The sequence below is a fragment of the Chrysochloris asiatica genome, unplaced genomic scaffold, assembly GCF_000296735.1.
Source record: "Chrysochloris asiatica unplaced genomic scaffold, ChrAsi1.0 scaffold00130, whole genome shotgun sequence".
Lineage (NCBI taxonomy): Eukaryota > Metazoa > Chordata > Mammalia > Afrosoricida > Chrysochloridae > Chrysochloris > Chrysochloris asiatica.
In genome coordinates this window covers 1,252,911-1,266,654 of record NW_006408648.1, presented here as the reverse complement: position 1 = coordinate 1,266,654, position 13,744 = coordinate 1,252,911, and the positions used below count along the sequence as shown (strand labels likewise).

Sequence of the window (13,744 nt, the reverse complement as noted above, 5' to 3'; positions counted from 1 at the left end):
CCCCCCATTTGGTGTTTTGAGCAAGTAGATAATCAGTGGGCTCTTGTCCTGGCCCCTGTGAATGAAATCGTTAAAGGAGACACCGTGAGAACTCAGCCACTGAACTGCTGCGAGGAGGAAATTTTCGCCAGAAACTTAAAAACCCCAATCCACAATCGGTTCAGATCAACTCAGAATGTCACCATGGTTTACTAATTTTGGAGCCACCTTGAGAATGAAGGAAGAGGCACTCAACAGATACTGTGTGTTGATCAACAGCAAAGCTGCCATCATCCTCTTCCAATAAAAAGCCCAAGCCACTACTATATTTACACCCAATGTGCTTTGGAACCTCTCCCAAATGGCCCCAGAACCACTAGAATCTCCATGTTGTTGTTGTTTTAGGTGCCATCGAGTAGGTACCAACCCACAGCAGAACGAAACACTGCCCGATCCTGGGCCAACCTCACCACGATTGTCTCCATAACCCATGGGAAATCCCTTTCTTAACCCCTTGGGATTTTTGGTTTCTTTCTTTACCTAAAAATAACCAGGAAAAGCAAATAGGTGGAAAAAGTAAGGCAGAAAAAACAAAAGCCGAGTGAACTTGGGTTAGTCCACAAACCGTGTTCGCCAGGCCCAGGCGCTGCCACCAGAGCGAGGCTGACAGGCCGACCCCGACACACACTCCCTGGGGATGCTCCGAGCCTCCGGAGGAAGACACTCACCAGGCGGCTCTGGCGCCACCTCCAGGCCGAGCGGCAAACTCAGAAAGGGCTGCGCCGGGGGCACTGCAGAGCCCAGGGTCCCGCGCCCTCCTCTACCGCTGTGGTAAGAGCCGGGCGGATTCTCCCGCCTCGTGCCCCCATCCCAAGGTTCGCCTGGGCAAGAGCCATGTCACCCCCTCCGCACCCACCCTCGCACTAGTCGGGCCCCGGGCGCCCCTCACCGTTCTCCCTTGAGAAGATCACCAGGAAGTGGGACTGGTTCCCGGGCTCCGCGCGGACCACACAATCTCCGCCTCCCGACTTCTTCGAGCTCTGGAAATACACATGCAACTTGTTGCGCAGGTTCTTCGGGGGGTCAAGGCCCCAGGATCCCTTGACCAACAGCGGGAAGGAGTCGGGCTCAGCCATCCTCTGCCCTGCTCGCTCGTCTGGGTCAGACTACCGCTCCCGCCCTTACTCGGGACGTTAACGTTGTTGCCTCTTTCGCTTTCGATTCCCGGAAAACCCATCCCCGGACTTAGTTTCTGCCTCTGGCTAGAAACAGCTGCCCAGAGGTTGGATTAGTCACCCCAGTTCACCACGTGCATGTCGCGCCCACAGGAAAGGTGGATTATAACCCTTTGAGGCTGACCAATCACTCCAGATATCGAACTTGGTTCACCAAGGTCCCAGACCTCGGACGACACGTTCCTGCTCAAGGCACTGTCCCTCACCTAAGTCAGACTTCTGCAATCACTAAGTTTCATTTTTGCTGCCGGCCAACATTTTCCTGTAATGTAAACTACAAAACTTGGGGATATTTACTATTCACTTCTAGATTTCTTTCAATAATCAATATAATTTTCAGAACTTCAATTTGCTTTCCCTTATGGTTTTCAGACTCCACATCTTCGCACATTCCGTTGTAATATTTGACTGTGTCTTCTCCAATTCACCTTTGAAATTTTCTGTTCAACTTTTGTGCCTCCTCATTTCTTCCATTTGCTTTAGCATCTCTACTCTGGTGAGCAAGTTTCGGTGTCTCTTCTGACATCTATTTTGAACTTTTCCTTCTTTCTTGTCTTCTTAATGACTTTTTGCTTTCTTCCTGTATGATGTTCCTGATGTCATCCCACAAATCTGATCTTCTTCAGTCATTAGTGTTTAATCTGTCAAATCTGTTCTTGAGATGATTTTTAAATTCAGGTGGGATATATTCAAGGTCATATTTTGACTCTCATGGACTAGTTTTCATTTTCTTCAGTTTCAGTCTGAATTTGCATATGAGCAATTGATGGTCTGTTCCACAATCTGCCCCTGGCCTTGCTTCTGGCTGATGATGCTTTTCCATCATCTCTTTCCACAGATGTAGTCAATTTGATTTCTGTGTATTCAATCTGGTGAGGTCCATGTGTATAATCGTCTCTTATGCTATCTAAAGAAGGTATTTAAAATGACCAAATCATTGGTTTTGCAGAATTCTATCATGCAATCTCCAGCATCATTTCTATCACCAAGGACATATTTTCCAACTACTGATCCTTCCTCTTTGCTCCCAACCTTTGCATTCCAATCACTGGTAATGATCAATACATCTTGATTGCACGTTTGATCAACTTCAGATTGAAGAAGATGGTAGAATTCTTCTATTTCATCCTCACTGGCTTTAGTGGTTGGTGCATAAATTTGAATAACAGTGGTATTAACTGGTCTTCTCTGTAGGCGCATGGATATTATTCTATTACAGACAGCATTGTACCTCTTGACCTTGATATGAAGTACAAGGTGCATGGAAGGAATTGGCAAAGAAAAAGGCACCAGGAATTGATGGAATAACAATTAAAATCTTTCAACAAAGTGAGGCTGCACTGGAGGCACTCAGTCATCTATGCCAAGAAATTTGGAAGACAACTATCTGGCCAACTGATTGGAAGAAACTCATATTTATGCCCATTCCATAGAGAGGTGACCCAACGGAATGCGGAAATCATCGGACAATCTCTTTGATATTCCATGCGTGTCAAGTTTTACTGTAGGTAATACAGAAACAGCTGAAAGCATACATTGACAGAGAACTTCCAGAGGTTCAAGCCAGATTCAGAAGAGAACATGGAATGAGGGCTGAAAGCAGAGAATACCAAAAAGATGTTTACCTGTGCTTTATTGACTAGGTAAAGGCTTTCAATTGTGTGGATCATGACAAGCTATGGACAACGTTGTGAAGTATGAGTATTCTCAACACTTAATTGTGCTCATGAGGAATCTGTACCTGGACAGAGAGGTAGTTGTTCAAACAAAACACGGGAACACTGAATGTTTTTAAATTAAGAAAAGTGTGCACCATACTTATTTAACCTGTATGCTGAGAAAATAATCTGAGAAGCTGGGTTCTATGAAGAAAAAGGTGGTATCAGGATTGGAGGAAGACTCATTAACAATCTGCTTGTCTCATTAACAACTTGCTTGCTGAATGTGAAAAGGACTTAAAACTTTTACTGATGAAGATCAAGGAGCACAGCATTCCATATGGATTGCATCTCAATGTAAAGAAAACAAAAATTCTCAGCAGTGGACCAATAAACAACATTCTTATCAATGGAGAAAAGAAAAGTTGTCAAGGACTTCATTCTTCTTGGATCAACCACCGACACTCATAGAAGCAGCAGTCAAGAAACCAAACGACGACATATTGCATTAGGCAAATCTGCTGCACAAGACCTTTTTAAAGTGTTGAAGAGCAAAGGTGTGCCTGACCCAAGCCATGGTATTTTCAATAACCTCATATGCATGCGAAAGCTGGACAGTCAATAAGGAAGATTGTAGAAGAATTGGTACATTTGAGTTATGGTGTTGGAGGAGAATATTGAAAGTGCCATGGGCTGCCAAAAGAACAAACAGATCTGTGGTGGAAGAAGTATAGCCTGAGTGCTCCTTGGAGGCCCGGATGGCCATACTTCAGATATATTGTCAAGAGGGACCAGTCACTAGAGAAGGATATCATGTTTGGTAAGGTGGAGAGTCAGAGAAAAAGAGGAAGACCCCCAAGGAGATACATTGGCAAAGTGGCAGCATCGACGGGCTCAAGAGTGGCAACAATTGTGAGGTTGGCCCAAGAGTGGCCAGTATTTCATACTGTTGTGCCAAGGTAACTATGAGTCCGTACTGACTCGATGGCACCTAACAACAGCAACAATTTGCTTTCCCTTTATTGGATTTTGTTACATGACCCTTTAATATGATAAGTCTAGTAGTAATATGATGGGACAGTTGGGGGTGGGGGTGGGCCGAAGCAAGAAGTACATGCTCCAGTTATTTGTGGAATATTCATTAGGTGTCAAGCTACTCAGGATGATTCAGCAGACAGACTCGGTCCCAGGTCTCACAGAGCTCACGCTGCTCTTGGGGACAGAGAAGTTATGACACAGTGGAACAAATGCTCTTGGAAGGAATAGTCAGGTGTTTCTGAAACAAATTAGGAGGGACTCCTACCCAAGTGTGGGAGTTAAGGAAGAGTTTGCAGGGAGGTGACAGGTAACTTGATATCTAAGAATGATCAGGGAACTACACCTGGAGGGTGTAACAGGATCACTCCTATTATGTGTGGTGATGGGGTAGGGGGATGGGAGGCAGTTAGGAAGGCCAGCAAGGAACCTACTGTAGTGTCCCAGGTGGGGATGGGATCAGGGTGCTAACAGAGAAATATCAAGAAGGGTTGATTCTAAATTAACATTGAAGATGGAGCCTGGAGGAGGTAGGCAGTGGGAAAAGAAGTTCACAAGTGACTCCATGGCAGTACATGAATGGAGAATAACAGTGGCATTTACCAAGATGAAGGCTAAAGGAGTATCTAGAGAAGCAGGAGGGAAACAAGGTCATGTCTAGCCTTAATTTAGGATAAGAAAGCATTTTAAGTCAAAAAGAGAGATTATCATTCAAATACTACCAATACATCAGGTGAAAGAAATGTCTATTGGACTGTTGGTTCCCTGAGTAGTACAAATTGTTAATCAATACTATGTTAATCCAGGGTCCAAACCCACCCAGAAAAGCCTCAGAAGGAAAGCTTCTGAATAAATAATAATATTCTGTTTCTGAAAAGTCACAGCCTTGAAAACTCAATAGTCAGTTCTACACTGCACACAGGGGGTTGCCATGAATCAGAATAGACAAGAATACAACTAACAACAACATTGGACTGTTACTAACCTGTCAATTAGCCTCTCCTGAAGTGATGAGGGAAGAAGAGGGAGATGGCAGTGGGCTGAGGACTGAATGAAAGGAAAAGGAATAGAGGCAGCAAATGAAGAAGAAAGTTTTAGAAAATCATAGAGTTGTTATTTTTGCTTTCTGCTTTTTAAAATATATTTTTAAGATGGGAGAATCCTGCACTTTTAAATATTAGTAGAAGAGAGTAAAGGGAAGGTGAAAGATTGTGTGTAGGAGAAGGTGGGAGGGGATCCTGGAGTCATTAGCCTTAAGAGCTACTATACTGGGAACAGAGGTGGGAGAGGGGGATTTGAAAGCTGATGGGAAGTTATGAGGATTTTCACTAGATGAAATTTCTCTGTCAATGAGGTGGTGAGGTCTATTCGATTTTGCCCCTATTGGGATAGACCTTACATTTTGCCTTTTAATTACAATGAAACTTAAGTTTTAAGATGAAGAGATTCAGGGACGCTTCATAGAAAGTTTATTGTTGTGGTGGTTGTTGTTAGTGGCCATTAAAACAACTCTAACTGTTGACAACCTAATGTATTGTTGTTGTTAAATACCATCAAGTTGGTTCCAACTTATAGTGACCCTGTGTAGGGTTTCCAAGGAGCAACTGGTGAGTTTGAATCACCAACCTTGTGGTTTAAACCAACCTTGCAGTCCAGTGCTTTATCCCACAGCACCACATGAGGACACCAACTTAATGCATGTTGTTGTTAAGTTCCATCGAGTCAGTTCTAACTCATAGTGACGGTTGTATAGGATTTTCGAGGAGTGGCTGGTGAACTTGAACCACCAACCTTGTGGTTCAAACTGACCTTTGCAGCCTAACACATTGAACCACAGCAACTTTTGAATCCAGTGTTGGGGCCATTGTATTAATTCATCTCATTGAGCATTTCCTCGTTTTCAGTGACCCTCTCTACTTTACCAAACATGATGTCTTTTTCTAGTGATTGGTCATTCCTAATGATGTGTCCAAAATAAGCAAAAGGAAGTTTTGCTATCCTAGTTGTTGTTGTTGCTGTTGTTAAATGCTATCAAGTCGGTTCCAACTCATAGCAACCCTGTATAGGGTTTTCATGGTGTGTTTGATTCATTGACCTTGTGGTTAGCAGTCCAGTGCTTATTCTGCAGCACCACACCAGGACTCCCCAAGAATCTTCACTAGACTTTTATTCCTGGTCTATAATAAAGCTAAACAGTATTCAGATATTTTCTCCTGCCTCCAGTTTGCTCTGCACCTGGTCAAACTTCCCTGGTCCCTAGTAAGGAGAAGGGAAGGATGACTCAGAAGGGCCATTCAGAGTCCTCAACTAAGTAGTTTCCCTCCAGGGCATTTGTCTCCCTTCAACCACATCCTACAGCTAAAATCAGTATCCCTGATTCCTCAGAATTTGGAGGTCCACATATGGGCAAACTATTTCTCTTTTTCTTAAGACCATTATTTTACAAGGAATTAAATGATGACAGTGAAACTACAACCCTTCATTTATAAAACAAGTTTTAGCTGAATGTATTTGGATTTCTTTCAAGGATTCATTTAATTCTCAATAATGTTCCTTGCCACCAAGTCTTCACTCCTGGGTGGGCTGGAAAGGAGGATCAAGACAGGTTTAGGGTGGCAGGTCTTGAAAGTCAAAGAAAGAAAATTCTAAATGAAGCACATTGTTGAACATCATAGCCTCTGAAGTATTTTATCTTCTCTCAGTTGTTTTTTTTTACTCTGTTTACTTATTGAAGCATTCCCCTCCTCCACTCCCAACATACTTACCCTATCTTAGCTCTCAATTCTCTATGATTTTCTGGGCTTAGAAGCATGGAAACCTTTACTATGGTCTTTATAAAAGTTGAATATACTGTGGAACTTCAAAAACTTTGTGGGAAAATTCCATTATCTTTTAATTCCATTTTTCTGCAAACTTTGAAGCCCCCACATATATCATTTGTTAGTTGTGTCTCTAGATTTTCCAAAGAATTGGTAGTTGTTCTTAGGTACCATAGAATCGGTTCAGACTCTAGTGACCTTATGCACGACAGAACGAAACACTGCCCAGTCCTGCAACAACCTCACAATCAATGTTACACTTGAGCCCACTACTGCTGCCATGGTGCCAATCCATCCTGTTAGGGGTCCTCCTCTTTTTCATTGACCCTCCACTTTACCAAGCATGCTGTCCCTTTCTAGGGACTGGTTCCTCCTGATAATATGTCCAAAATATGAGAGACTAAGTCTTGCCATTCTGGCACTAAGAAACATTCTGGCTGTGCTTCTTCCAATACAAATTTATTTGTTCTTCTCCAACATCATAACTCAAAAACCTCAATTCTTCTACAGTCTTCCTTATTCATTATCCAACTTTCACATGCATATGAGGCTATTGAAAATATCATGGCTTAACCAAGAGTGGCTAAAAGAATAAAAAATACTTCTTGAAAGAAAGACCAACAGGAAAACAAAACAACAACAAAAACAGGCTGTTTGGCTATTATAAGAACAAACAAGCTGTTTGTCTGAGAGCCATCAAGACAAGTCATCAAGATCCTTCAGGACATACCCCCTTCCAAGACTGAAACTCAAAAGGAACACACAAGCAGACTTATAAGCCTGCTGGTGACCGTGTTTGTCTACTTGTGAGTGGAAGTACAGCAAAGACAGTAATGAAGACATTGGCTGAGTTCAACTATCCTCCACAGACTCGTGTCAACTTTGAGATCAAAGAGAGAAGAGGAAGGGCTGATTGGTCTGAATTTTGGAGAGACTTGGAAACTCCTGAGCCCATGGGCACTGACCTGGCCACTGGTGGGTAGAGCTGTAAGTGAATTGTCTAACTGATATGAAGTTGGGAGAGTCTTGCAAGCATGCCCAAACTTACAGATAATACCCATTTGACCTAACTTAGATGGCTTGAAGATCAGAAGTCAACAGGAGGAAAATAAAGACGTCTGATAAACGAAGCAAGTGTAAATGTCTACAATTTGATGAACTTAACCTTTGCTTATCAATGTAGTTGCTCAAAATACCAACTGAAAAAGAAAGTCTATACATCAAGGATTAAGCCTATCCCCTCAGTACACAGGGTTGATAAGGATGTGCAACTTATACCTTGGCTACCTAAAATGAGGGGACTATAAAGGCACAAAGTGGCTGGCTTACAAGTTTTCAAGAGGGAGTTTAGTTTCAGAGTGTTCGGAGGAAGGTAAAATCCCCACTGAATAGTTATCATCTTGTCTACATGGGTCTGGTGAAAGGAGATGGGGATAGGATTCTTTTGATTCAATAGTGAGTAATTGTTATTATGACCAATTGCAATTGTCACAACTGTAAAGGTAAAAGCTTTGTAATAAAAATGGGGGAGTACCCCTTCAAAGACTAAGACTCAATGGGAATACATGCTCTGATTGGTGACCATGTTTGTCACCAATAAGAGGAAGTGAGGGAAAAACAGCTATGAAGCTGTGAACTAAGCCCTATAACGTTCAATAGGCTCCTGTGAACCTGGGTGGAGACCTGGTTGGCCAGCAGTGTGGCAAGATCTGGGACTCTTGGACCCAGAGTCAGTGACATAGCCACAGAGGACTAGAGTGGAGAGTGAAGCATCCAGCTGATAAGAAGAGAGGGCATATGCATAAGAACATGGACAATTGCAAATACTATCCATTTGACCTGGCTTCAATGACTGGATGATCAGAGCTGAACCAGAAGAAGATAGAAGAGGAAAAAAAGAATAATCTGATACAATTTGATGAACTTGACCTACACCTATGGATGCAGTAGCTCAAAAGAGGAAACAAATCTTTACAGCAAGGATCATTCCCACCCCCTCCATACACAGAGTAGACAGGGATGGGCAACTTGAACATTGGGGGCTACAAATGCAAGAAATGACTGGCTTACAAGCTTTCAAGAGGGAGCCTAGATCTAGAGAGCATGGAGGAAAGTAGAATCTCCACTGAGTAGTATCCAGTCTGTCTGGGCAGGGCTGAGGAAAGGAGATGTGGATAGTTCTCTTGTGATACAATAGTGAATAATTGTTATCAGGACTGATTGTGAGGGTTGGAAATGTAGAGGTAGACATTTTGTAGCAAAAGGAGGGGTATAATTGGCTCTGCAGTCTAGGAGTGGAGGTCCCTGGGACCATCAAGGGAGAAGAGTGGAGAGCAGGACCCTACCCAGATAAGCAATGACACCAGAGATGGAGGCAGAGACAATGACATGGAAAGATGGAGCAGCTGGGGACTTTAGACCCAGAGAGGGAGAGAGGCTGTGTGCTGACGACCAGGGGGTGGGGGGGGTGGGGGCAGGTTTGCAGGGTATACCCTTTGGTTGGTTGATGATGCATGGAGGGGATCATAACCTTGGCAGTGAAATGATATACGATAGGATGAATGTAAAGTTAATGTTCTCCCATGCAAACCATCACATAATTCACAATAAAACATTTTTTTAAAAAAGGGGAGGGGGTGGAGTAGTTAATCTTACATTTCAGGAACAGAGGACCCTATGACCATCAAGAGGGAAAAGCATGAGTGGAACATGAGATCCTAACTAGAGAAGCAGTGACAACAAAGATGGAGACAGAAATGATGCATAGAGAGATAGAGTAGCTAAGGACTCTAGACTCATGAAAAGAGAAAAGCTTTGTGCTGGTGCACAGGAGGCAGGCTTGCAGAATGTGACCTTTGGTTTTTTAAACAATTATATATTTTTAAACAATTATATATATGTGTGTTTTTGTGTACGTAAAAACAAAACAAAAAAATAGGGAATAGAGGCAAATACTGTTCACCAATCTTGCAATGATTATAATCACTGCAACGAAACAAAATATAATTATTTAAGTGTAAATCCAGTGTTCTCTCATGTAAACTATCACTCAATCCATAGAAAATTAAAACAAGTCCACAGAAGCCAAAATAAGAACTTGAACATATCCCACATGAATTTAGAGATCATCTGAAGAACAGTTTTGATGCATTAGACACTAGTAACGAAGACCAGAAGAACATCGTATGGGAAGAAAGCAAAAGGTCATTAAGATGATAAGAAAGAAGGAAAAGACCATCAGAAGAGACTCTGAAACTTGCTCTCCAGCATTATTGTTGTCGTTATGTGCCGTGGAGTCGGTTCCGACCCATAGCGACCCTGTACAGGGTTTCCGAGGCTGTAAATCTTTATGGGAGTAGAAAGCCTCATCTTTCTCCCATGGAACAGCTGGTAGTTTCAAACTGCTGACGCTGAGGTTCGCAGCCCGATTCGTAACCACTACGCTACCAGAGCTCTCCAGCATAGAGACACACACAAAAAAATTGATGAAATGAGGAGGTTAAAGAGCTGAATGGAAAATTTCAAAGAACAGCTCAAGATGACAAAATCAAATATTATAACAAAATATGCAAAGACAAGGATTTAGAAAGCCAAAAGGGAAGAACACGCTCAGCATTTCTCAAGATGAAAGAACTGAAGAAAAAGTTCAAGTCTCTACTTGCAATATTTAAGTATTCTTTGGGCAAAATACTGAATGATGCAGAAAGCATAAAAAAAAAAAAAGATGGGAGACACCCTTCTAAGACTGAAACTCAAAGGGAACCCACAAACAGTCTAGTATGCTTGATGTTAACTGTCCTGATCTACTTGTGAGTAGAAGTGGGGAAAATGCCGCAGTGAAAACATGGGCTAAGTTAGCTATGTTCCATTGATACCTGTTGACCTTGAGATGAGAGACAGAAAAGGAAGGACTGACTGGTCCATAGTTTAAGGAGATGTGTTAACTCCTGAACTCATGGATACTGACCTAGACATGGGGGAGAGGGGGGAGACGCAGGTAAGAGCTGAGAGCTTTAAGGGCCATCTGGTCTAAAGTGTGGGGAGGTATGTAAGAACTCCAAAATTTGCAGATAATACCCATTTGACCTAGTGGGGATGGCTAGCTGACCAGAACCTGGCCAAATGAAGATAAAGAAGTTTGAGAATGTGAGCAAGTGGAAATTGCTACAATTTGATGAACTGGACCTTTGTTGATGGAAGCAGTTGCTCAAAATTCCAACTGAAATGGAAAGATTCTTCATATCAAGGATCAAGTTTGTTACCTCAATGCACTGGGTGCAACTTAGACATTGGCTATCAAAAATGGGGGCTTTAAAGGCATGGAGTAACTTGCTTACAAGAGTTCATGAGTGTGCTTAGTTTCAGAATGAGGGAGGGTAAGGTTGAATTCTCACCAAATAGTTTTCCTCTTTTCCAGACGGATCTGGTGAAAGAGGATGGAGGATGATGGTGATAGGATTTTATGATTCAATTGTGAGTAATTGTTGTCAGGATTAATTGCAATGGTCACAATTGTAATGGTAGAAGATGTGTAACTAAAACTCCCCCCTTTTAGTTGCACATCTTTCAGTTCAGGAACATCAAGAAGGAAGAGAGTTACTGGAACATGAGATCCTACCCAGAAAAGTAGCAACAGCAGAGATGGCGGCAGAGATAATGGCATAGCAAGACAGAGCAGCTAAGGGCCCTAGGCCCATGGTCTGAGAAAGGCTGTGTGCCTGGGAGCAGGAGGTTGCCTTGCAAAATGTGCCGTTTGGACATTTAAATGAATATATATATATATATATACATCAAATATTTTTGCATTGTTCATTTAGGAAAAATAAGATGCAAAAGGAAAGCCCCATGGTGAAAGCAGGATAACTGTTGTTACAGGGAGGGGAGGGCAATCAATAAAATGAAACAAAACATATGACTGGTTGAAAGTTAAAAAGAAAAGAAAAGAAACAATCTATAATGGTTATGGATGGGGAGAGGGAAAATTATTCAAAGGATAGAAGGTACACACATGTCAACATGGGTGACAGGACAGGCAACATACAACAAGAAGGAGGAAAGATGAAGGTAGTGGGAGACACAGGGAAATGTAATATTAAAGTGGATAGAGGCAAATACTGTTAACTGTTGGTATATGGAAGGGACTGCAATCATTGTAATGAAGCAAATTATACGAATTGTTTGATGTAAAACTGGTGATCTGCTCTGTAAACCTTCACTCTCAACTCCCAATAAAAAGTTAAAAAAAAAAAAAAGAAGATGATGATGATGATGAAAGTAATACACTGTCACTGTACCAAAAAGAAACGGTCAATGTTCAACCATTTCAAAAATGTAACATTGATCAAGAGCCAATGATACTGAAGGAAGAAGTTCAAGGTACACTGAAGGCATTGGCAAAGAACAAGTCTCCAGGAATTTATGGAATACAAATTGAAATGTTTCAACACACTGAGACAGCACTGGAGGCACTTACTCATCTATGCCAAGAAATTTGGAAGACAGCTCTACCTGGCCAACTGATTGGAAGAAGTCCATATTTATGCCCATTCCAAAGGGAAGTAACCTAATGGAATGCATAAATCATAGGACAATATCATTAATAACACATGCAAGTAAATTTTTGCTAAAGATACTTCAAAAATAGCTGCAACCATACATTGACAGGGCACTTCAAGCCAGATTCAGAAGAGGAGAAATGAGGGATATCATTGCTGATGTCAGATGGACCTTGTCTAAAAACAGAGAATTCCAGAAAAATGCTTGCCTGTGCTTTATTGACTATGCAAAGGCTTTAAACTGTGTAGATCATGACAAGCTATGGATAACATTGCAAAGAATGGGTATTCCAGAACATCTAACTGTGCTCATGAGGAACCTGCATATAGACCAAACAAAGGTGGTATACAATGGTTTCAAATCAGAAATGGTGTGCACCAGGGTTGTATCTTTTCAGCAAATTTATTCAATATTTACTCATACTTATTACTCTGAGAAGCTGGATTATATGAAGAAGAACATGGTATCAGAATTGGAGGAAGATGCATTAACAACCTGTGATATGCAGATGATACAACCTTGCTTGCTGGAAGTGAAGAGGACTTAAAATACTTACTGATGAAGATCAAAGACTACATCCTTCACTATACTACAACACCTAGTGCAAAGAAAATGAAAATCCTCACAATTGGACCAGTAAATAAAATCATGATAAACAGAAAAAAAGGTTGAACCTGTCATGGATTTTATTTTGCTTGGATCCACAGTCAATGTTAATGGAAACAACAGTCAAGAAATGAAATGACATATTGCATTAGGCAAATCTGCTGCAAAACACCTCTTTAGAGTGTTAGAGAGCAAAGATGTCAGTTTGAGGACTACAGTGAGCCTGACCCAAGCCATGGCATTTTCACTTGCCTCATATGCATGCACAAGTTGGACAACGAATAAGGAAGGCCATGGAAGAATTGATGTATTTGAATTATGATGTTGGGGAATAATATTAAAAGTACTATGGACTGCCAGAACAACAATCAAATCTCTTGAAAGAAGTGCAGCCAAAATGCTCCTTAGAAGCCCAGATGGCAAGCCTTTGTCTCTCATACATTGGACATCTCTCAGGAGGGACCAGTCCCTGTAGAAGGACATCATGTTTGGTAAAATGAAGGTTCAGAGAAAAGGAGGAAATCCCTAATGAAATGAATTGATGCAGTGGCGTAAACAATGGGTTCAAATGGAACAATTAATTTCTGCATTTCATTGGATCACCTCTCTTTGGAATGGGCACAAATACGGATCTCTTCCAATCAGTTGGCCAGGTAACTGTCTTCCAGATTTCTTGGCATAGATGTGTGAGTGCCTCCAGTACAGCATCAGTTTGTTGAAAGATTTCAATTTGTATTTCATCCATTTCTGGAGCCTTGTTCTTTGCCAATGCCTTCAGTGCACTTTGGACTCCTTCAGTACCATTGGCTCTTGATTATGTTTTTCTTTATGTCTGCATCAAGTCCGTCAACAAGTT

The 13,744-nt window shown here is 41.7% G+C and overlaps 1 protein-coding gene across 1 annotated transcript in view; it reads right to left on the bottom strand.

Annotated features, from left to right (window-relative positions):
- PARP14 (poly (ADP-ribose) polymerase family, member 14) overlaps window positions 1–1,115 on the bottom strand; it is an 84,693-nt gene extending 83,578 nt beyond the window's left edge. Inside the window, exon 1 of the mRNA XM_006869424.1 lies at window positions 929–1,115. Within this exon, the coding sequence (XP_006869486.1) occupies window positions 929–1,115 (187 nt within the window). The remainder of the gene's footprint in view (window positions 1–928) is intronic.
- Window positions 1,116–13,744: the final 12,629 nt, after the last annotated feature.